The sequence below is a fragment of the Erpetoichthys calabaricus genome, chromosome 9 (assembly GCF_900747795.2).
Source record: "Erpetoichthys calabaricus chromosome 9, fErpCal1.3, whole genome shotgun sequence".
Lineage (NCBI taxonomy): Eukaryota > Metazoa > Chordata > Cladistia > Polypteriformes > Polypteridae > Erpetoichthys > Erpetoichthys calabaricus.
In genome coordinates this window covers 87,109,815-87,134,158 of record NC_041402.2, presented here as the reverse complement: position 1 = coordinate 87,134,158, position 24,344 = coordinate 87,109,815, and the positions used below count along the sequence as shown (strand labels likewise).

The window sequence follows — 24,344 nt, the reverse complement described above, 5'->3', positions numbered from 1 at the left end:
TAAAGGAAAGTCAAAAGAAGCATGCCATATAGACTTAAATGGTGCCCCAGAGGTACTTTTCCATTAACAATGCACTCTGGATAAAAGTACAGGAATTGAATATAGTGGACACTGCAAATTTAAACTTTAAGAGGAAAAGATGAAGGCCTAAGAGAAGGTTGATGAATATGGTGAGAGAGGACATGCAGGTGATGGTTGTAACAGAGCAAGATGCAGAGACAGAAAGATATGGAAAAAAAAAGATCCACTGTGGCAACCCCTAATGGGAGCAGCAAAAAGAAGAAGAAGAAGAATTACCCAGAAGGTTGTATTGTTCGGTCTGATTAGTGAGTTGATGCTGACTCACCATACACCTCTGCACTGGATTAAGCAAGTTTAATAATGTAAAGCCAGTGTTCAGAAATGGGGAGACAGGAAAAGATTGTGCTTGTCCTGTGTCTCCTCAGCAGTGAGTATATTCTATTAAATCCATTTGAGCAGCTCAGCATTAACAAGCTTTTCATTGGATAAAGAAGCATACGTGTGCACTATTAATAGTTAACACAGTGCATGTTTTATTTGGTAAAAAGTATATTTTAGTCTTAAAAGTATATATTTTTTTTACTTAGTTAAACAAGGGGGAGCACGTAGAAATGAAACCGAAACAAAAATAAATAAAACTAGCTACCAAAACCTATCACGAGATAAATAGGCAAAGAGAAAAGCGTGTTTGTATTTGCAGAACCCACAGTTGACCTTTTATCCTGTTGCGGCAATTACCTGCGGGTCACAACCCAGAAGCCACACCCCTAGCAACACCAGAAGCAGCACCAACAATGGTTCTCAAAATGGCAGCAATAGAAAAACCTAAATAAACATTGTTCAAGATGTTAGAAAATACCAAATCATACAAAACCTAATCATGACAAAATGACTTGACTTTTGCACTAGGGAATTTTTTTTCTTCTTCTTCAAAAAGAAAAAAAAACATATGGTTGAGGAAGTCCTGGAAAAGGTACAAAATGCTTGTGATATGGAATATGAAGACCTTGAGTCTGATTCTGATCACAGTTTTTTGACTTTGTTGAGAACACTGCGTTTGTTGATTGACTTGATGCTATGCTTGATTTCTAAGTTCTGCTTATAGTATAACTTTGAAGCACTGTGACATGCATGGAGAAATTTTTATTTTTTTTAATCATTTAAGGAATCTATACGTTGAGCATTTATTCCTGTTTTACTAGAAGCTAATATTTATCTACTGTAAGTTACAAATACAATACTGTATATTACATGAATAAACAAGCAAATGTATTCTACATATATTCCCAATGAAAATAACAGTATTTAAACGCAGGGTAAAATAACAGGAGGAAAATTAGCATAGCATTTTGAAAAAAAAGGCATAAACACAACTTATTTTATAAATTATAAGGAAGGGACAGAGGGAGAGTCACTGCAGTTCACAATTTATTAGGCTACCAGCTATGGTGAAATAAAATGTGAACCAAATAATTGCATTAAAAAAACACACACAACATATTATTTTGTAGTACAGTATAACCACCAAAGGGCAGCACAAACACTAAAACTGACATTTTTTCACTGCTATAACTGCCAAGGCTGTGTCAAGTGGCAACTGAATCAGTTTGTTCTCATTAATGGCTCATCTTGATATTGCATCCCCACTACCATATCCCCAAAAACCACAGATAACCTAATGCAGCTAGACTGTACCTAAAAATAAATAATTTCTTGGCATACAACATATAAAGTTTGCAGAAATTTTCACTTAAAATTTTAGCATACATTTTTAATTAAAAAGAAAATGAAGTGTTGTGCAGCCGCGTGGCAGGAAACTGCTTGTCACACTCCAGGTTGGCTCCAGCAGCCTGACACAACAAAAACCCACGATAACATGACCAGAATGAGCTGTGCAATTAGGACACATACAGTAATGAGTAGGTGCCAAGTGCAAGAGGGCTATTATTAAAACAGTGTTCCAAAAAGTGCAGTGCTCCATCCAACAAAAATTTAATTAAATAGCCCATTAAAAACAGGTGAGGTGTTAAGTGTAGATTAAAAATTTTAAAAAAAGAAAAAATCAATAAATACTTCCATAAAATGAGGTTAAAATCACTGGCAGGATCTATCCTGTAAAAACTGTCACAAGCTACAGTGCTTCTTTCTAAAATGTCTGCTGTTCAACAGCAAACCGGTATAATCTTTCAACAACATTAGCTTGTACCCCAGCCAACTCATTCAATTATCTTTGGGGTGCTCCAGGCCTAGCCTGTGTCCTCACTGCCAGCATCTGTGGGAGACAACTTGGAGCAGCTGGTTGCACCCTGCTACCATCCGTACGCTCTACCCGGGTCCATTCCCGACACTTGCTTCCCCTTTGTCACACCAGATCATCTACAAATCTGCCTCATTTCCTTTTCCTTCTCCTGTTAATGTCCAGACATCTCTCTTTTTTTAATCTTCCTGTTCCTTGCTCAGGCTCCCTTTTATTCTTCTAGGGATGCAGTTATGTTCTGCCATTACTGCACGTTGATGCATGATCAGTTGTGTGGTGTGTGTGAGCCATCTCAATTCAAGGTTTCCATAATTACAGCCTCCGTGCCTTATCAGTGTCTGCCTCCTTGACCATCCTCGTGTCCTTTCACAGTGGGCTGGGAGCTCATGTCTCATTTTCTTTACAGTTACACTGTCTTTCCCTGGGAATTGAGTATAATCTTTAACCAAATATGGAATAGTACCAAGTATATACAGTCATATGGAAAAATTTGTCAGCCTGCATAATAATTTACTCTACTTTCAACAAAAAAATATAACAGTGGTATGTCTTTAATTTCCTAGGAACATATGAATACTGGGGTGTTTTCCGAACAAAGATTTTTAGTGAAGCAGTATTTAGATGTATGAAATTAAATCAAATGTGAAAAACTGGCTGTGCAAAAATTTGGGTACCCTTGTAATTTTGCTGATTTGAATACATGTAACAACTGCTCAATATTGATTACTTGCAACACCAAATTGGTTGGATTAGCTTATTAAGCATTGAACTTCATAGACAGGTGTATCCAATCATGAGAAAAGGTATTTAAGATTATCAATTGCAAGTTGTGCTTCCCTTTGACTCTCCTCTGAAGAGTGACAGCATGGGATCCTGAAAGCAACTCTCAAAAGATCTGAAAACAAAGATTGTTCAGTATCATGGTTTAGGGGAATGCTACAAAAAAGCTATCTCAGAGGTTTAAACTATCAGTTTCAACTGTAAGGAATGTAATCAGGAAATGGAAGACCACAGGCACAGTTGTTGTTAAACCCAGGTCTGGCAGGCCAAGAAAAATATAGAAGCGGCATATACACAGGATTGTGAGACAACCCACAGATCACCTCCAAAGACCTGCAAGAACATCTTGCTGCAGATGGTGTATCTGTACATTGTTCTACAATTCAGTGCAATTTGCACAAAGAACATCTGTATGGCAGGGTGATGAGAAAGAAGCCCTTTCTACACTCACGCCACAAACAGAGTGGCTTGTTGTATGCAAATGCTCATTTAGACAAGCCAGATTAATTTTGGAACAAAGTGCTTTGGAGTGATGAGACAAAAATTCAGTTACTTGGTCATAACAAAAAGCGCTTTGCATGGCAGAAGAAGAACACTACATTCCAAGAAAAACTCCTGCTACCTACTGTCAAATTTGGTGGAGGTTCCATCATGCTGTGGGGCTGTCTGGCTAAGTTCAGGGACTGGGGCCCTTGTTAAAGTTGAGGGTTGGATGAATTCAACCCAATATAAACAAATTCTTCAGGATAATGTTCAAGCATCAGTCACAAAGTTGAAGCTACGCAGGGGTTGGATAATCCAACAAGACAATGATCCAAAACACAGTTCGAAATCTACAAAAGCATTCGTGCAGAGGGACAAGTACAATGTTCTGGAATTGCTGTCACATTCCACTGACTTGAATATCATCGAAAATCTATGGGATGATTTGAAGCAGGCTGTTCTTGCTCGGCAGCCATCACATTTAACTGAACTGGAGAGATTTTGTATGGAAGAATGGTCAAAAATACCTCCATCCAGAATCCAGACACTCATCAAAGGCTATAGGAGGCATCTAGATGCTGTTATATTTGCAAAAGGAGGCTCAACTAAGTATTGATATAATATCTCTGTTGGGGTTCTCAAATTTATACAAGTCAAGTCAAGTCAAGTTGGGGAGCATGCACTGGTACAGTGCGTTGCCGTACCCACTACACAATGAAACAACTCCCGGTTTGCAACCCCCCAGGCAAACATGCGGTCCAGTCCCACCCTCTGAAAATGACCCTCTATCTCCCGCAGCCAGGTATTACGTGGTCGACCCCTTGCCCTGGTCCAGCCACTTGGGTCTCCAACAATGAGAATCTTACGAGCTGGATCACCCTCGGGGAAACACGCCACATGGCCATAGTGCCGTAACTGACGCTCCCTCACAATGCAGGTAATGTGTCTCATTCGGGACTCCATGAGCAACTGCTCATTCGACACAATGTCAAACCAATGGTACCCAATGATTCTCCGAAGAGACACAATACCAAAGGAGTCCAGTCGTCGTCTCAGGTCGCTGAATAGCGTCCATGTCTCGCAACCATATAGCAAGACAGGAAGCACCAGGACGCCTCATGTATAAATGGTGCATATGCACAAAAATGTTGCGTACGAACGTTTCCACGCTCAAATCGCGATGTATAAAACTAAAACTTGGAGTAAAGTCATGCTCCAACTCTAGCATACGCAAGTTCTCCGCTCGGTTTTGTAAAAAGGTAGCACCCAGCATCAAAGCAATGCTACTGTTCCTGTGTGGTTACCCTTTTTTTAGATCCAAATCCCTGACGCGGCTTTATCATATACACTGAAACTAACTGCATATTGTTTATTAGTTTAAGGCATCTGATTGTAATTAACCTGTAACAATATAATGGTCCAGGGAATAATATTCCAAATACCATAGCTGCTTTAGCATTGTTACTCTCACTGCACCTTCTTTTTCTTCTTTCAGCTGCTCCCATTAGGGGTTGCCACAGCGGATCATCTTTTTCCATATTATTCTCACTGCACCACTCGGAGTATTTATATCACTATATCTGAGTGGGGATTCACAGATCTATAGCAGCTATCAGAAAGAGAACTATCGGTATACAGCACCAAGCACAAGCTGCCTCAGCCATGCTGTCTATTGTCACTCGATCAACTTCCTTTTGTTGTTTATACCGTTTAAACCAACAAATAGTACGTTTTCCTTGCCACCACTTAGTATTCGCTGAAATTCTTCTATTTTCCTTCGTGCTTTTGCCATTGTCTTTTCACAGAAGGCTGAGCTTAAGGGCTATTTATATTGATTTGCATATTCAAAGAGGCGTAATTCTGGGGGGAGTTGGGGTGGGACAGCAGGCACATGCACATGCGTTACTTTTCACGCTGACCGGGATTTATGTAGCGGAAGAACATGGAAGTTGGCGCTAGCACAGATTTATGCATCTGGATTTTTTTGTGTGTACGAGCATTCCTGCTTTTGTGCTTATGCCATGTTATAGAGCGAGTTCTACGCACGGCGTTATACATGAGGCCCCAGGACTCTAAAGACTTGGACCTTTGTCCTTTTGCATAGATATCGGGAACACCACACACCCCTTTCCAGCGACCTCATGACCCCCCCATGCTCTCCCAATCGGTCTACTGACTTCATAGGAAGAGTCACCAGAGACATGAATGTCACTGCCAAGGTAAGTAAACCTCTCAACATGGTTGACACTCTCTCCGCAAAAAGACACACTACTGATGGCTGTGCCCAAGAGGTCATTAAAGGCCTGGATCTTGGTTTATATCCAGGACACTCACAAGCCCAGACTCTCAGACTCCTCACTCAGTCTCTTGAGCACACCAATCAGAGTCTCCATTGACTCCGCGAAGATCACAGCATCATCAGCAAAGTCAAGATCCGTGAATCTTTCTTCACCAACAGATGCTCCACAGCTGCTGGACCCCACGACCTTGCCCAACACCCAGTCCATACAAGCACTGAACAGAGTAGGAGCAAGAACACACCCCTGACGAAATTCCAGAATCAACTGGGAAAAACGCAAAGGTCCTGCCTCCTCTCTGCACAGCACTCACAGTACCAGTGTACAGGCCGGCCATGTTATCCAGCAACCTCAAGGGGTCCCGCGAACCCTCAGGATGTCCCACAGGGCAGCTTGATCAACTTTTTTTCTTTGCAGCCTTTGTCAATTTTGCAAAGCGTTCAACTCTAATTTTGTTATGATGCATATTGCATATTTTCTGTGAATCCAATAAACTTAATGTCACTAATGAAATACTACTGTTTCCATAAGGCATGTCATATAGTAAAAGGAAGTTGCTACTTTGAAAGCTTAGCCAATGATAAACAAAAATCCAAAGAATTAAGAGGGGTTCCCAAACTTTTTCATATGACTGTAACTTATATTTTTTTACTTACATCAGCAGCTATCCAAAATTTGATTCCAGACTTGTCGGGTTTGTTTGACTTTCACTGCATGAAAGGGCATCAGCGTTTCACTGGGAACAAGTGCTCAGCAACGGGTATGTCTGTTCTTATTTATAATGCATGATACAGCTCTGCACAAAGGGTGCCAAGTGCCTAAATACATACAGCAGCAAAGATGACACTATATGAAGTACAAAGCCAAAAAAAGTTTTGACAGCACACACAGGTGGCATATGGTGAATGGAGTAATCTGTGAGTGAATGCAGCTCACTGTTTTCAAGGCACATCTGACTATGTGTGGAAATACATGAATAAAAAAATCAGTTTTCTCTGCGTGTTTATAAATCGGCCATCAAATTCATGTATGTGATTCAATATTCAAACTTTTTCAGGTAAAACATTAAGAAGTCAGCCATGCACTGTTATTTCTAAATAACTTAATTTGGAAGAATCTACAGAGTAGTATTTACATTCCAAGTATACAGAGTGTTGGTCAATAGTGATGAGCGAACTGTGAGTTTGGCAGAATCATGGAAATATGAGTGACCTTCACCAAACTCTTCAAAAGGCATTGAAGTCAATACGGAAGAAGGAACTGAACTAGTTTTTAGTGACTTATAATGGTGTAATGGAGTTTTAAATGTACATGATGACTAGGGTAACTATGTTGGACTGATTACAGTGGCAAAAATGTAATCTGAGCTGTGATGCAGCAATGCCAACCACTGCACTACCATGCCACAAACAACAAAAGTCACAAATGGAATGAAACCAGAAACAAAATACAACAAATTTCTACAAATAAGCAAAATTATATATTATATATTATATATATATATATATATATATATATATATATATATATATATATACAGTGGTGTGAAAAACTATTTGCCCCCTTCCTGATTTCTTATTCTTTTGCATGTTTGTCACACAAAATGTTTCTGATCATCAAACACATTTAACCATTAGTCAAATATAACACAAGTAAACACAAAATGCAGTTTGTAAATGGTGGTTTTTATTATTTAGGGAGAAAAAAAAATCCAAACCTACATGGCCCTGTGTGAAAAAGTAATTGCCCCCTGAACCTAATAACTGGTTGGGCCACCCTTAGCAGCAATAACTGCAATCAAGCGTTTGCGATAACTTGCAATGAGTCTTTTACAGCGCTCTGGAGGAATTTTGGCCCACTCATTTTTGCAAAATTGTTGTAATTCAGCTTTATTTGAGGGTTTTCTAGCATGAACCGCCTTTTTAAGGTCATGCCATAGCATCTCAATTGGATTCAGGTCAGGACTTTGACTAGGCCACTCCAAAGTCTTCATTTTGTTTTTCTTCAGCCATTCAGAGGTGGATTTGCTGGTGTGTTTTGGGTCATTGTCCTGTTGCAGCACCCAAGATCGCTTCAGCTTGAGTTGCCGAACAGATGGCCGGACATTCTCCTTCAGGATTTTTTGGTAGAAAGTAGAATTCATGGTTCCATCTATCACAGCAAGCCTTCCAGGTCCTGAAGCAGCAAAACAACCCCAGACCATCACACTACCACCACCATATTTTACTGTTGGTATGATGTTCTTTTTCTGAAATGCTGTGTTCCTTTTACGCCAGATGTAACGGGACATTTGCCTTCCAAAAAGTTCAACTTTTGACTCATCAGTCCACAAGGTATTTTCCCAAAAGTCTTGGCAATCATTGAGATGTTTCTTAGAAAAATTGAGACAAGCCCTAATGTTCTTTTTGCTTAACAGTGGTTTGCGTCTTGGAAATCTGCGATGCAGGCCGTTTTTGCCCAGTCTCTTTCTTATGGTGGAGTCGTGAACACTGACCTTAATTGAGGCAAGTGAGGCCTGCAGTTCTTTAGACGTTGTCCTGGGGTCTTTTGTGACTTCTCGGATGAGTCGTCTCTGTGCTCTTGGGGTAATTTTGGTCGGCCGGCCACTCCTGGGAAGGTTCACCACTGTTCCATGTTTTTGCCATTTGTGGATAATGGCTCTCACTGTGGTTCGCTGGAGTCCCAAAGCTTTAGAAATGGCTTTATAACCTTTACCAGACTGATAGATCTCAATTACTTCTGTTCTCATTTGTTCCTGAATTTCTTTGGATCTTGGCATGATGTCTAGCTTTTGAGGTGCTTTTGGTCTACTTCTCTGTGTCAGGCAGCTCCTATTTAAGTGATTTCTTGATTGAAACAGGTGTGGCAGTAATCAGGCCTGGGGGTGGCTACGGAAATTGAACTCAGGTGTGATACACCACAGTTAGGTTATTTTTTAACAAGGGGGCAATTACTTTTTCACACAGGGCCATGTAGGTTTGGATTTTTTTTCTCCCTAAATAATAAACACCATCATTTAAAAACTGCATTTTGTGTTTACTTGTGTTATATTTGACTAATGGTTAAATGTGTTTGATGATCAGAAACATTTTGTGTGACAAACATGCAAAAGAATAAGAAATCAGGAAGGGGGCAAATAGTTTTTCACACCACTGTATATAAACTAGACAAAGAGCCCGTTTCGACAACGTAAGATGAAACAGGCACGAGTTTGTGTCAGCAGGGTATGAAGAACAAATGATAAGTAACGAAGAAGTTGTTTTGTAATGATTGTAGTCCACTTTACCCATTACTGTACAGGCTTGTACTGTTAGTTGATGAATTTTCCAGGCCTATAGTATAATATTGAATGATGAATGTTCCAGTAAAATATGGAATAGTAATAAGTATAAGCACCACAAACCTGATATAGGTGTATTGAATGAATGCGTAATTGAATCAGAATGCGTAATTAGGCCTCGAGCTGTAGCCGAAATCGCCTTTCAGGCCTCTAGAGCTTTAATCGAAGTCGCCTTTCTCTTTGAATTTTTGCGGCCGTAAATCCGCTGCCTGCCGCGATGTTGGGGAAGGATGTCGGTCTCGTAAGGTTTTTCGGGCAGCTGCGCAGAAGGCGACTGCGCATTCGGCTTCGGACGGAAGTGAGTGAGTGAGTGAGGAGGCAGGCGAATTATGTATTAAGATGTATATATATTGTGATGACCCGGAAGGGCACAGCTCCCCAAACATGTGACACAACATTCACAGGCACAAGTGTTGTGCAGCCACACCTTTATTTCAATGGGGAAGTGCTTTTCCCTCACTCCCAACAGCAGAACAGTACAAGCACCAAGCACAATTCAACAGTCCTTTCTTCTCTCTCTTCTTCTTCTTCCGCCTCCACTGCTCCATTGGCAAGCTTCATCCATCTTCCTCCCGACTCTGGCTCCCCAAGTGAAGTGAGGCAGCTCCTTTTATGCAGCTCCTGGGAGTGCTCCAGGTGGCTCGTTAACCACATCTGGAATCCCTCCCAGGTGTGTGGTGGAAGCCTAATGTAGGGCTCTGCAGCTCCCCAAGGTGGTCCCCACGAAACCCAACAGGAGTGTCTCGAACTCCAACTCCCATGAAGCCCTGCAGAATCCTTGGAGCCACAACAATCCAGGGGGGCTACATTCTAGCGCTCCAGGGAAGGCAGCGACCTGTGCACATCTGTTCCACTGGTCCTTCTGGTATATCGGCCTTCCGGCCAGGTAAGGACCACAGTCGTCTGCCACAATACAGTAATCCCTCGCTATATCGCGCTTCGCCTTTCGCGGCTTAACTCCATTGCGGATTTTATATGTAAGCATATTTAAATATATATCGCAGATTTTTTGCTGGTTCGCGGATTTCTGCGGACAATGGGTCTTTTAATTTCTGGTACATGCTTCCTCAGTTGGTTTGCCCAGTTGATTTCATACAAGGGACGCTATTGGCAGATGGCTGAGAAGCTACCCAACTTACTTTTCTTTCTCTCTCTCTTGCGCTAACTTTCTCTTGATCCTGACATAGGGGGATTGAGCAGGGTGGCTGTTGGCACACCTAGATGATACAGACGCTCGTCTAAAAATGCTGAAAGATTATCTTCACGTTGCTACCTTCTGTGCAGCTGCTTCCTGAAGCGACATGCTGCACGGTGCTTCGCATACTTAAAAGCTCCAAGGGCACGTATTGATTTTTGATTGAAAAACAAACTCTGTCTCTCTCTCTCTTTGTCTGCTCCTGACGGAGGGGGTGTGAGCTGCCGCCTTCAACAGCTTTGTGCCGCGGTGCTTCGCATACTTAAAAGCCAAACAGCCCTATTGATTTGTTTGCTCTTCTCTATCTCTCTGATATCTGCTCCTGACGCGCACTCCTTTGAAGAGGAAGATATGTTTGCATTCTTTTAATTGTGAGACGGAACTGTCATCTCTGTCTTGTCATGGAGCACAGTTTAAACTTTTGAAAAAGAGACAAATGTTTGTTTGCAGTGTTTGAAGAACGTTCCTGTCTCTCTACAACCTCCTGTGTTTCTGCGCAAATCTGTGACCCAAGCATGACAATATAAAAATAACCATATAAACATATAGTTTCTACTTCGCGGATTTTCTTATTTCGCGGGTGGCTCTGGAACGCAACCCCCGCGATGGAGGAGGGATTACTGTATATATATATTGTACACATATTTATCAATTCAGTATTTTAATGTGAACTCTTGTGCTGTAAACAATACATATTTTCTGAGGATAAGTAACTGAAGAAGAAATACTCAAAAGTTTTTGTTTGCAAAAGTACTTAAACCTCTGTGCTTTGGAAGCTCCAGGATTGCATAATTGAAAAACTAATCACAAACTACACAAAGGTGACAGTCATTTTAGTATAATTAAACATAATTAGGTGCTACTTGTCCTTCATATCTCTCTGGATATAAATTCAACCTTCGTAAGGGCCCTGGTCTTTGTTGGACAATCACTGCAAAAATGAAGACATAAGGAGTGTCCTGCCGATGTACATTGAAATACACATGGTAGGAAATGGGTACAAAATATTGAAGAGTTTGAGTGTCCAGTTAAGCACTGTTGGATCCATTACCAGAAAGTGGACAGTTCATCACAGCACCCAGACTCTTACTAGAACAGGTCATCCTTCAAAACTAAACATGTCAACTGGTGAGAGAGGCTAATAAAAATCCAACCATCACTTTCAAAAGTCTGCAATTGTCTTTGTCTGAAACTGGAATGAAGGTGCATGGGTCCACAATTTCAAGAGCATATCATACCTATGACAAAATATGGTGGTGACAGCATCATCCTGTTGGGATGCTTTTCATGTGCTGGGGATGTGAATCATGTTAGAGTTGAAGGGACAATAGTTGGATACAGATACTGTAAAATATTGCAGAAGAACTACAGCTCTGGAGAAGATTAATCTTTCAACATGATAATGGCCGCAAGTATAAGGCCAAAGCTACACTGGAATGTCTCAAAAACAGAAAGGTGAATGTTTTAGAATGGCCAAGGCAAAGCCCTGATCTTAATGCTAATTAGAATCTGTAGCACTATTCGAAAACTGCTGTCCAGAGGCGCCATTCCACCAAACTAGAGGATCTCTATAAATTCTGCCAAGAACAATTGGGAAGAAGCACTTCTGAACAATGTGTAAAACTGGTACACACCACAAAAGCGTTAAGGCTGTTATTGCAGCAAACGGGTTCTCAACAAATAATTAATGTGTAGGGCTTGAATAATTATGCAAAAACTAAGTTTTGAGTTTTTCTTCTTGAATTAAATATCTACAGAAAATAGTTTATTTTGACTTTGGAAATGTTTTGTTACAGTGTAAGAGTTCATATTGAAATGCTGAATGGATAAATATGAGTAGAAATCTGTTGTCATGAAGAAAATGATGACTTTCCAAGGGGGGTTGAATACATTTGCACACCAAAAAGCACAAAAAATTGCCGCTTTTTGAATGGCTTTTATTGGAACGCTCACAGAGTTCCGAACCGATATTGGGGCACACATGAGACAAGCAGCAGCTCATTCCATTGTTTGATGTCACAGCACTAGGTGCAACTGCACCCGTTTTTTTTTTTTGATCTCTGCAATGATGCTTTTCACTTTTTTCTTCCATGAAGAAGATAGAAATGTTTTGTAAAAAGTAATAAATATTTTTTTATTACTATTATTTTATGGGGTTGCATGTATTTTCATTCTTGGGAAGGTGGAGGGGGATGGCTTCTTTAAGACTTGTTTTGAGATGGCAGGTAGGCATATGGATAATTATACATGAATATTAGCCATGTGGCATTGCTTTGCCAACCTACAGGGATCAGTGTTATATGTCCAGTGGCAGTACTCGTAATATTCTCATTATGGTCAGCTAATGTACTCCTCAAACGAAAACACTGCTAGTTGTTTTTTTAAAATGCATGTAGGGTGGAAGGCTGGATTACTGATTGGATGGCGACAACATGCATGAAGCAGCTCCTCAATGATCTTACAGTACACATGCATGAAAGTTCTATGCATGGCTGTTACTGCTCTGTGATGTCATCCTGGCGTTGCAAAGTATTTTGTGGCGGTAAGGAAAAAAATATTTCCCTAAACTAATTGTGTAAAATCTAATGGGAAATACTTATAAAGACATTGCATAAAACTGAAAATATATTTTTTAAAACTTAATTTTAGTTGCTAGATTATGCATTTTCCCAATAAAAATCACTGAGTGATTCAGACATACAAGACAGAAATATTACTTACAAATTCTGGCTGGAAGAATCTGATGCTTGTATACAAAGATAAGTCATGTTCTGCAGAGCAAACAAACATAATTATCATTAATTAATGTTATCTTTTAAAGACTTTCAGTATATTGAGATTTATAAATACTAGTTTGTGGCAACAGATAATAACACACTGGTCAACACTGTAAAGGTTAGATGAAACAGGAAATCAGGCAATAGGGTATAAACAAATCTAATGTCTAAAAACCATCCATCCATCCATTATCCAGCCTGCTATATCCTAACTACAGGGTCACAGGTGCCTGCTGGAGCCAGTCCCAGCCAACACAGGGCGCAAGGCAGGAAACAAACCCCGGGCAGGGTACCAGCCCACTGCAGGGCACGCACACACACACACACACACCAGGGACAATTTAGGATCGCCAATGCACCTAACCTGCATGTCTTTGGACTATGGGAGGAAACCGGAGCACCTGGAGGAAACCCACGCAGACACAGGGAGAACATGCAAACTCCACACAGGGAGGACCTGGGAAGCGAACCCGGGTCTCCTAATTGCGAGTGCCACCGTGCTGCCCAAAAACCAACATCAATTAAAAAAGAAGTAATTGAGCCTTCAGGAAATAACAGCATGAACTTCACGGGACAGTGCCTAAAGGTTATTCCAATTGAAAATGATCAGATGTGTTTCATATGCATGTGTCTATTTATGTACATATCGAGTAACAACTTATAACACCTACACCCTTGTGCAAATCATAACTGGGATATAAATGTGTCATAGAATTTAGACTAAACCCAAAAAAAGAAGCACACTATTTAAAAAAGGCTCATAAACATGACTTACACAGAACAGTGTGTTGGTGCTGAAAATGCCATTATCAGAAAAAAAACATTTATTACATTCTGTAAAGGAGAGGTTATAGTAGGAAGCAAACCCTCTAGATTATAGTCTTTCTGCAAAATACAGACTCAATACAACAACTCCTAAAAACTGAAAGATTGGGGGGAAAATCTCCCCAGGTCTGACTACTCCCTCTACGTTCCAATTCAATAATTGGAAAAGCAAGATATGTCAATTCTCTTTGATTTTAGAAACGAGATCCTAAAACTGCCCTTATTAACACCCCCACTCCACCCCCAAGTTTACTACTACAGCATTTCTAAAGTTCAATGTCTGCTTCATTTTGTACTTTGAAAGAAATTAAATTCCTTAAATCTTCATCATTCTCTAAAACACCTTTAATTTATCTTCATGCAAATTTTATCAAGCATTCTATTGATGTTTTCCACACAATAACATTATTTTTTATGATCTAGATGCTTGTTAAATTACATTTGTGTTTTCAAATACATCTTAATTTCATGAGACCTTTATGCTATAACATTCCATCCAGTTAAGCCAGCTCAGGAAGACAGTGAAAACAGAAACACTTCAGTCGCTTACATTTTAAACATACCATCCTTGCTCTCCAATAGTACTTTAAGGTAACATTAAGTTAACAAAACTCACTATTAGATAAAAGCAATATGTGCAACAGTAGTCAGCTGGAGAACTGAGTGCAGATGTTCTGCAGAACTAATTTAAATGCATGATGTTATGATCTTATAAATTCAATTTGAATCATTTACATGTGTTAAACTTAGCCATATTTTATAAGTCTCAGTTATGTGTTGCACACAAGCATAGAAATCTTTAAATACAGTAAACCCTTTTGTTGTTTAGGCATGTTCATACAACATTTGCTAAGACAAGAATACCATTGAATATACTACTACTACTACTACTACTAGTAGTATACATTATACAACACAAACTACCTCGTAAAGTTATTTTTCACTTACTGTACATTGTAATTGCTGTATTTTTTTCTTTCCTTGCTACATTTCTAACTCTTTTAACCTGAAATCATTTTTTCCACCAATTGTTTTTTGAAGAATTATGGCTAAAAGCCCCCATATGAATTTGCTGTTAGTAAAATAATGTATAATAAAAAGTTACATGTTTTTTAGTTAAAATATGTTCTTTAAAGTGACTGTTTACTACTGCTACTAGTGATCCATGAATGGCTATCAAGACTATTCTGTAGCACTGTATATAATCCAGGTTGTGGTGAAGTGAGTATGGGGACAGTGGCAATGCAAGTGTTTTTGGTTGTAAAATCAGGTTCGGGCTTGTAGGTACAAGACCGCTCTGCTGCGAAGCTGTGTAGCTGTATTGTGTTCAATGGGGAGGCAAACTGATTACTTGTTACGTGCAGGCATGATTAGCTAAGCTCCACTGACACTCCATGGATTGTCAGGTAGAACAACTGCACCCACAAAGTATAAAAGGAACCTGGGAGAGAATGAAAAGAAGAAAAAAAATAAAGAATACAGTATAAGGGCAGATGAAGTAAGGATATGCAAAAATGAAAAAACAGAATTGAGCTTGAGCCAGTGTTAGTAGATGGTGGCAAAGTAGTCAGGGGAAACCCTGCGGTGGAGCTGCTTGAGCAGTACTCCAGGAGTGGACTGGCTTGCTCCTGTTGTGCTATGGAGAATAGAAGTTATCAAGGGGCTTCTATGAATCCTGCAGATGCTGAGGCATAGGGCAGACAGAGTTGGGCATTCACAGAGAACCCAAATGATGGTGACCGAGATGGGAGTCGTGGAAGACCACATTCGTGTCATGGTCTCAGCCCAGCTGAGCATGCCACCTGGAAGTTGGGTGAGCAGGGTAAGACAAGCATGAGAAAGACAGAGAATACTGGGATAGATTAGAAATATTATTCTAAATTTTGATATTATCATTGTTACAATACACTTGGATTTTTTGTTTTTTAATTTATTCATTGAAAGAGACTACACTGCACTTTTGAATATTGATTTGTTTGGATTAAAAAAAAATAACGCAGTACATTTGCACCAGTTCCTGTTGTTATGTGTCCTAATTGCACTAGTCGATCCTGGTAGGTGACTATCGATGTCTGGTTGCAAAAGGAGAGTATGCCAGCTAAGGGCAATCCGGGCATCACACAGGTCTGCTTAACCATGATTACATATTGTGAAATGAATTACGGTGGACTTTCCATTCACTGTGAACTGAATGTGCCAACAATGTAATAAGCATGCTTGGGAATCCATTTTTACACATCATATATTACTTAAGTGCCAAAAACTTCATGGATAGGTGGAAAGTTGCTTTTTTTTTTTTTTTTTTTTTTTTTTTTTTTAAAATGGCAGTGGCCATAAAACAATATGAAATAACAATATGTTCATATGGCTTGAATATTAAATTAAAAAACAGAAAGATAATTTAAATTTGGAATAAAATTACAATGGTTAAAAGCATTGCATTGGTTTAATTAAAATAATGAACAAACTAAATTATAGTATACACTCTCAAATAATAACTAATTTCTATTGTTGTGCTCAATGATCCATCAGTTTATTTGCTTGCAACAAAAATGAATACGTCATTCATTAATGAAAAGGTGTCCACTGACTCAGTACAGGCTGAATCTTTGGAAATTTAAATCTGAAAGTATCATCTAGTTTGGAGTGCTGTAGAAGATAGTATTTTTAAAATATAGAATATGTAAACAGTGACATCCAGTGGACAGGGTGTTGAATAAAGAAGCAAAGTTTGTATCATAATTGTCATTGTCTTGGGAACAAAAAGAAAAATCATTAGCTTTGGTAAAATGAAGAACAAGAAAAAAGGATATATAAAGATATACAGTACATAGTTAGAAAGATTTACCTGAAGCACTGGTTTTGCATTGGTGTATACTGATAAAATGTGTGTCAAGCCATTCTTTGACAAACTGTCCTGATCCTCTGAATCTGTAAAATAAAATAAGAGTTACTCTCAATAAAAATAAATGTTTTTTGTCTTCAGTATTTTGAAATGAGATGCTTTGAAATGAGACTCTTTTCAATTTTTTTGATTCTCATTGTCACTCTTAAAAATTCAGGATATATGTGCTTTCAAACTACATCCATTTTCCAAATCTGCTGTATCCTGAGCAGAGTTTCAGGAAAGCTGAAGCCTATCCTAACAATCATATCCAAATCAATATTTTAAAACACTCAGGTAGCTGTACTTTTTTCCACTTTTATATTTTTTATTTTTAAATCAATCAAACACACATGGTTATATTTAAAAATTCCAAACATAATTATAGTTAAGATGCAATAATTAAAATCAAAGCTTCAAACCCTACATTTATACACTGAAAAAAGTTATTTGATAACAAGACCACCATTATATTAATGTCTCTCATATTAAACAAAAAGACCCTGGCAGACTTATTGAAGAATAATATTGATAAATTTAATCCATATTCAGCAAATAAAAACTCTGCATATTGTTTGTGCTCTGTTACGCAGGGTGCATTATGATTCCTCAATTAAGCAAAATTAGTTGGCATACTGACAATGCAGTACAGTAAATTACTGTGAGTTTATCACTAGACAGTGTAATCTCATCTGATGTTACACAGAACACCGCAGTGCAAAGATTAAGAATAACTGTAAATCCAAAACCATACAAATCCGTAAGCAAATAATCTTCCTCCAAGATGCTCAGTCCCACGTTTGACCTAACTATCTGTGTTACCCAGTTTGTCCTGGGAAATTTCCTAAGATAAAGGATTTTTCTTTCAGTGCTGAGGATTAATCAGATACATCAGAAGTAATATGCAACTGACCGAGTACTTTTTTGTATATATTTTTTCCCCAGAGGTTAATAACATGTTACTTATAATGCCCATGAGTAAAACATTCTGCCGTAGATCAATTCTTATTCGGCTTTTGCCGCTGGCCATTGCAAAACACAATTTGACAGAAAACAGAATTCTTTCAATTTTAAACAAGTAATTAGTAAGAATAATGAAAATTTTGGTTAGAAATATAATTTGACCCTGTAGGACATCTTGTAAAAATGGTAGTGTCAATCAGATCTGAGTGTAACCTTCTATGTTACAAAAGTTTGGAGGGTTTAGATGAAAAGCAATATACACTGAACTGCCATTCATTTCAACTCATTACTAAAGCACTGATGTTTACAAGCTGCAAATTTACTTGGCCCACGCAATGAAATGAACGTTTTAATATTGTACAGAAAAGAACAGGTGAAAGGAAATAATATCATGAACTATGTTATGTGTCCATTTTTTTATGTTCCATCCATGGGGGACCCCTTTACTGAGCTGGGCAAGTGTTTAAACTGACCAAGGCATGCCATCACTCCTGGCTTGTGTTGTACCCAGGAGTTGAAGGGGGCTGGTATGCTGTAGTGGCACTTCTGTTTCTTACTTGCAAACCAGAGCATTGTGGTACATAGCATTCTGACCTGCAAGGGGACACCTCAGTTCTCAACAATATTTCATGTATTTTTACACCATGGTCATGTACCTCACGAACCCATTTGTTTTTCCTATTCAGGGCATTTGCCCTTCTTTACTCACTTCCAGCCCAATTTCCCTACGCAATTACATTTACAGCTTGGTTAGTGGCACTCCTCAGCATGTGGCATTCATTTGCACAATCAGCAAGCCCTATTTCTTTTCTGCACTGAGCTAAAAAAAAAAAGGACATGGTGCTTAAGTGTAGCCCATTCACTACAACATTATTACTGACAAATCTAAACAAATAAAAAAACAAATTTCAATCAATTTTTTTTTAGATTTTAGAATATATTTTTGTATTGGGGCGGTTAACCCCAAAATATTGATATATCAGAATGTCATTTCTTAACAGATACCTACATTTAGAAATGTACCATCCATTCAGCATTTTAACTAAATAAGAGATTGTGTTTTTGTTGGTAAGTGAGTGAGTCAACTTTGCATGTATATATACTGTATATTAGTGCTGTCAAGCAATCAAAAAGTTTAACCGCGATTAATCGCATGACTTTGTGTAATTAATCGTGATTAATCTCAAATTTATTTTTTTTTTATGTTGAAATTTTACAACAAAGATTTTTAAGTGCAATCAAACCATATTAAGAAGAATGGACACAATACAATGGCATATAAATGTACTTCACGTATTCAGGTAACTGGAACAAGAGGAAATAAAGACAAAGCTTCAACTGTGAGGAGGCTTTTTTCACTCAGTCTCTAAGGCTGTGCAATGCTGAACATAGAAAACAAACAATTGGGCTTATATTGTAAAATAGATGACATATTTAAGACATGTAGTCTCATTGTGCAGTCTCCATGTATTTAATAAATCTCACTCAAAAGCCATACAAAAACTTCAGAAACAGGATTTTATAAACAGAATACAATTCAAAATTGCTAATGTAGTTAAGCCAAGTTAATTTCTCAGCAGAAACAACAGGTTGGCCTTTTGGACAATTATGAATAATACACTATTTCTATTTTATTAAATCAAGCCAGTTGCTTAAACATACAAGCTTGGTCACATTTCCAGAGGACAAGGCAGCTCGCTTTTTCTGCACAATATGCCCAAATAGTGAAAACAACCTCTCTCAAGGCACTGATATGGCAGGTGTTGCCAAGTACTTGCGAGCAAGGCAAGCTAGCTCTTTGTATACCAAAGCACGTGTGAACCACCACTTTAGGGGGCAATCCTCCATGCTGATGATAGGCTCTGCTTTATAGCGCCCCAGACATTTTTGAATACAGTCCTCCTCATCATCAGATTCTGACTTTGAAGCCACTAAGAGAGATGCCTTCTTCTTTGGGGGTTCTGATGTTGCAGCTTGCACTGGTTGCTGTATCTCTTCTTTGAGGAAATCTTTAGCCATGTATTGTTTGTTTTCTCCTTCAGTTTCTCCATGTCCATGGTGAAGGTTTGCTTGAACTTTATTATATAGGCTGGGTCATCCTCTGAACTCTCCATCACCCGAGACAGATGGCATAAAGCGGGCAGCACCACTGAATATGAAACAAACTTCTCTCCTCAAAAGAGTTCAGTAAAGTATCTGCCAAAATCTGTTCAATATCAATTAAATTGTGAGGGCCTTGTATGCATTAGTATTCACTCCTACATACAAAAACAATACCAAAACAGCTGTAAGATAGACTTGAGGATTGCATAGAGGTAGTCATACTTAACTATAACTGGTCTTTATTAGGTCTGCACAGTGCAACAGTTTTTTTTTTGTTTTTTTTTAATCGAATTTGCAATTAAAAAACATTATTTGTGGATGTACTGTAATGTAATATCACAACATTAACAGAAGAGAATAGGCAACGAGTAGAGGATGGCAAGCCGCTCTCCCAATCCAACTTAAACTCATCGCTACTACTGTTGCGTCATGTGAGGAGGTGGCCCCTGCCACCAAATGTCTCATTATCTGACACAAAAAACGTACCAGTTTAATGCACAGTGGCTAGAAGATTTCCCAGTCTTTTTTTATGATCAATCCAATGCTTTGCAGGTACTGATAAGCATCGGGAGAAATGTTGGTAGGCTCAATGCCGTATATTACTGGAAACCCGATTTTAAAACGGAATAACGTATAAGCATAGCTTTTCAGAACACAAAGTAAATAAAAAAAACCCACATGGCATGTCGTCATCTGTGGCCGCTGCTAATGATATACAAAAAAATAAAAGTTAATGAGAAGGTTCTTAAAATCAATGTGAACATTGCGTACTGTATCACAAAAGACGAACGTCCCTTCACAAAATTTGTCCCACTCATATTTATTACATACAAAATCGCATAAACATCAATCCGACTTATGACAAACCATATGCTAAAGGACTGACCAAATATCCGACAGTATGAAAAAAGAACTTGCCGCTAAAGTAAGAGACTCCACACTCCCACTAATGATCGATGGAGACGCACATTTTTCAATAACAGCATGCGAGATTGCTAGAAAAAAAAATATGTGTATTACCTGCAAGGGTCGAGCAATGCTTCCAGCTTCTGAAGTTTCTCCAGCTCAGCATTTGTTGGCATGACTACATTAGTTTTATGTAGGGCTAGTGCATCTCTTAGTGGTTGCTCGTTCCTTTGCAAACGCTTCACCATCTCCAGAGTGGAGTTCCATCTAGTCGGTACATCTTGTACGAGTGTCTCAGTCTTCAGGCCATGCGCGACTTGCTGTTTCACAAATTCTGCTGTATTTGATGGACTGTGCTTGAAGTGCCCCACCACCTTTCGGCATTTGGAAAGTGCGCCATCAAATGCACTACTCTGCAGAGACACTGTGACAGAACATTGAATGCTGCGCACGATGGATGGCAAGTGTTTGAAAGGCAGCTGTCTTGATGTTTTCATGACCGTCAAAGCATGTTGTAACCCCAAGGTAGCTATGATTTCCAAGTGATGTCCAGTAGTCACCAGTAAGTGTGACCGTCTCCGTGATCTCTAACTCCTTAGCTAGTTTTGCCCTTTCTGAATCATACAGCTCGTGTATACTAGTTACGACTGTGGCTCTCGAGGGTAATTCATAAGTTGGGTCGTTGGACGCAATCCGAATTATGTCGCGCCACTCCGCCCACCACTATGTAAATCGGCCTGCATGCTGTGGCTATCCATTTAGCAATTGCTACCGTTAATTTGCTGGAGGTTGACGAGTCCATTGGTTTCTGCCAAACACTGTCAAGCGTGGGCTGTCGCATATTACCCGGGCTAATGCTATTAGTGTAAAATGGATGTTTGGCTTGCATGTGATATTGTAGGCTGCTTGTACTCCGTTGATAACTAAACTTGGCTTGACAGTAACTACACACAACATTTAGTTTTACCAAGTGAGCCATCGGGCAAAGTTTTGAAAATGAACTTCCCATTTAATGGACCTTTTTCCATCATTCAACAATTAGGAATATGGAGTGACTTCTATGAGAAATAACTTGAAGGCTAGAGTGGCACGCACTCAGTTTGCAGGCTCAACTTGAACTACGGGAATTTCGTAGGGTCAAAAAGAACCTGCATTAACAGCACTAATTTTTTTTTTTAACGGCGTTAAAGTTAGTGTGCATTAACGCGTTAACTTTGACAGCCCTAATATATACTGTATATAATATATATATATATATATATATATATATATATATATAATATATATATATATATCCATCCATCCTCTTCCGCTTATCCGAGGTCAGGTCGCGGGGGCAGCAGCTTGAGCAGAGATGCCCAGACTTCCCAAGGCGTTCCCAGGCCATCCGGGAGACATAGTCCCTCCAGCGTGTCCTGGGTCTTCCCTGGGGAGGCGTCCAGGAGGCATCCTGATCAGATGCCTGAGCCACCTCATCTGACTCCTCTCGATGCGGAGGAGCAGCGGCTCTACTCTGAGCCCCTCCCGGATGACTGAGGTTCTCACCCTATCTTTAAGGGAGAGCCCAGACACCCTGCGGAGGAAACTCATTTCAGCTGCTTGTATTCGCGATCTCGTTCTTTTAGTCACTACCCATAGCTCATGACCATAGGTGAGGGTAGGAGCATAGAACGACTGGTAAATTGAGAGCTTTGCCTTACAGCTCAGCTCCTTTTTCACCACAACAGACCGATGCAGAACCCGCATCAATGCGGACGGCGCACCGATCAGCCTGTCGATCTCATGCTCCATTCTTCTCTCACTCATGAACAAGACCCCGAGATACTTGAACTTCTCCACTTGAGGCAGGATCTCGCTCCCAACCCTGAGAGGGCACTCCACCCTTTTCCGGCTGAGGACCATGGTCTCGGATTTGGAGGTGCTGATTCCCATCCCAGCTGCTTCACACTCAGCTGCGAACCGATCCAGAGAGAGCTGAAGATCACGGCCTGATGAAGCAAACAGGACAACATCATCTGCAAAAAGCAGTGACCCAAAAAGCAAAAATATATATATACACTGTATATTTATATAATACATTAAGGGCCTGAATGAGAGTAATTCCATGCCAGACCAGGGGGTGGCGGAGTGCATTAGCCCTTTCTCTCACTTCTCTGGAGACTAGTTACGGGAAATTTTGCCTGGCCTCAATGACACCATATCCAGTTCCAGCCCTACGGATAACGTCACTTCCTCCGCTCTACCTTAAAGCTGCCATCTTTGTGCCAACAAATTAGTTCTGTTGTGGACTCCAGTCTGTACACATATATACATTAATAATATCTGGATAAAATACTGGATATTTTAAAAGAAGGATGGGGAGAAGAGGCTCTTCCCTCTACCAATATATCAGAATATATCACACAATTACACAATAGATCTGGAAAGATTTGTCCCTTACTTAAATTTCACATGGATGAGGCTCAAGCAGCACAGGCACAATATTACGACCGATCCCTCCTCTGGCCAGCCACGCTCACTCTTTCCTCACAAAAATAACCTTAACTTCAGTGCGGATTTAAGTACCAGACAAAGACGGCAGCTGGAAGCAGTTATTCCATCTGTTCCGGCAGTAGTGAGTGAAACACCTGGAAGGACCTCTCTGATTGCGCACAATATTGTGACAGAACCTGGGGTTATAGTTCAAGAACTCCCTCATCACCAAAAAGTGCTGAAGTGGAGCTTGAGAACAAGCACATTCTGGAACTAGGTGTGATAGAGGAAAGTCATAGTCCTTGGTCCAGTCCCATTGTCTTGGTCAGTAAGCCTGACGGGAGTTGGAGGTTTTGCAATGACTTCTGTAAACTTAATCAGGTCTCCCAGGTTGATGCCTATTAAATGCCACAAGTGGACGACCTCCTCGAGGGGCTAGGACAGACTAAATATTTTGACCACTTACGACATGACAAAGTAGTACTGGCAGGTTCCTTTAACCCTTTAACCGCCAACTCCCTAAATATTCCCCACGCCAGGCGAAATCTGAACAATTTTCGTTTTTTTACATTTTTTTTTACATTTTTTACATTTATTCAAGCAGTATTGACCACTAAATGTTGTGCAAGTTCTAGATATGGGCAAACACATAATAAAACACAAAATGTACCTTTTCTCAGGCTTCTGGATTTATTGTCTACTACAAAACGGAACAGTCAAAAGTAATTCAAAAGTCAAAAGTAGTTCAGTCAATCATAGTTTCATTCCCAGTATTTGAGTTTGCTGTGCCACAGGCCAAAGCAGGGAACTGCACAAAGTCCTGGATTGCTGGGACACTTTGAGCAGAAGGTCTTGACGTCTCTACGTTGACCCTTCTTTGAACAGACACGACAGCGTTTTTCTGAAAGTCCAAAGTCCTTACATTCATCTGGCAACACTGCTGAAATACTACTCATAGGATCCTCTTTGCCAGTGTATACACGAAATCTATAAATGTAACCTGAATTCTCAGCTAAGCAAAACATCTTGATACCAAACCGT

At 39.6% G+C, this 24,344-nt stretch overlaps 1 protein-coding gene across 1 annotated transcript in view; it reads right to left on the bottom strand.

Moving 5' to 3' along the window:
• dusp22a (dual specificity phosphatase 22a) overlaps positions 1-24,344 on the bottom strand; it is a 161,938-nt gene that overhangs the window by 65,802 nt on the left and 71,792 nt on the right. Inside the window, exons 3-4 of the mRNA XM_028809838.2 lie at positions 16,824-16,906; positions 13,095-13,144 (exon numbers count right to left, since the gene is read on the bottom strand). Of these exons, the coding sequence (XP_028665671.1) occupies positions 13,095-13,144; positions 16,824-16,906 (133 nt within the window). The remainder of the gene's footprint in view (positions 1-13,094; positions 13,145-16,823; positions 16,907-24,344) is intronic.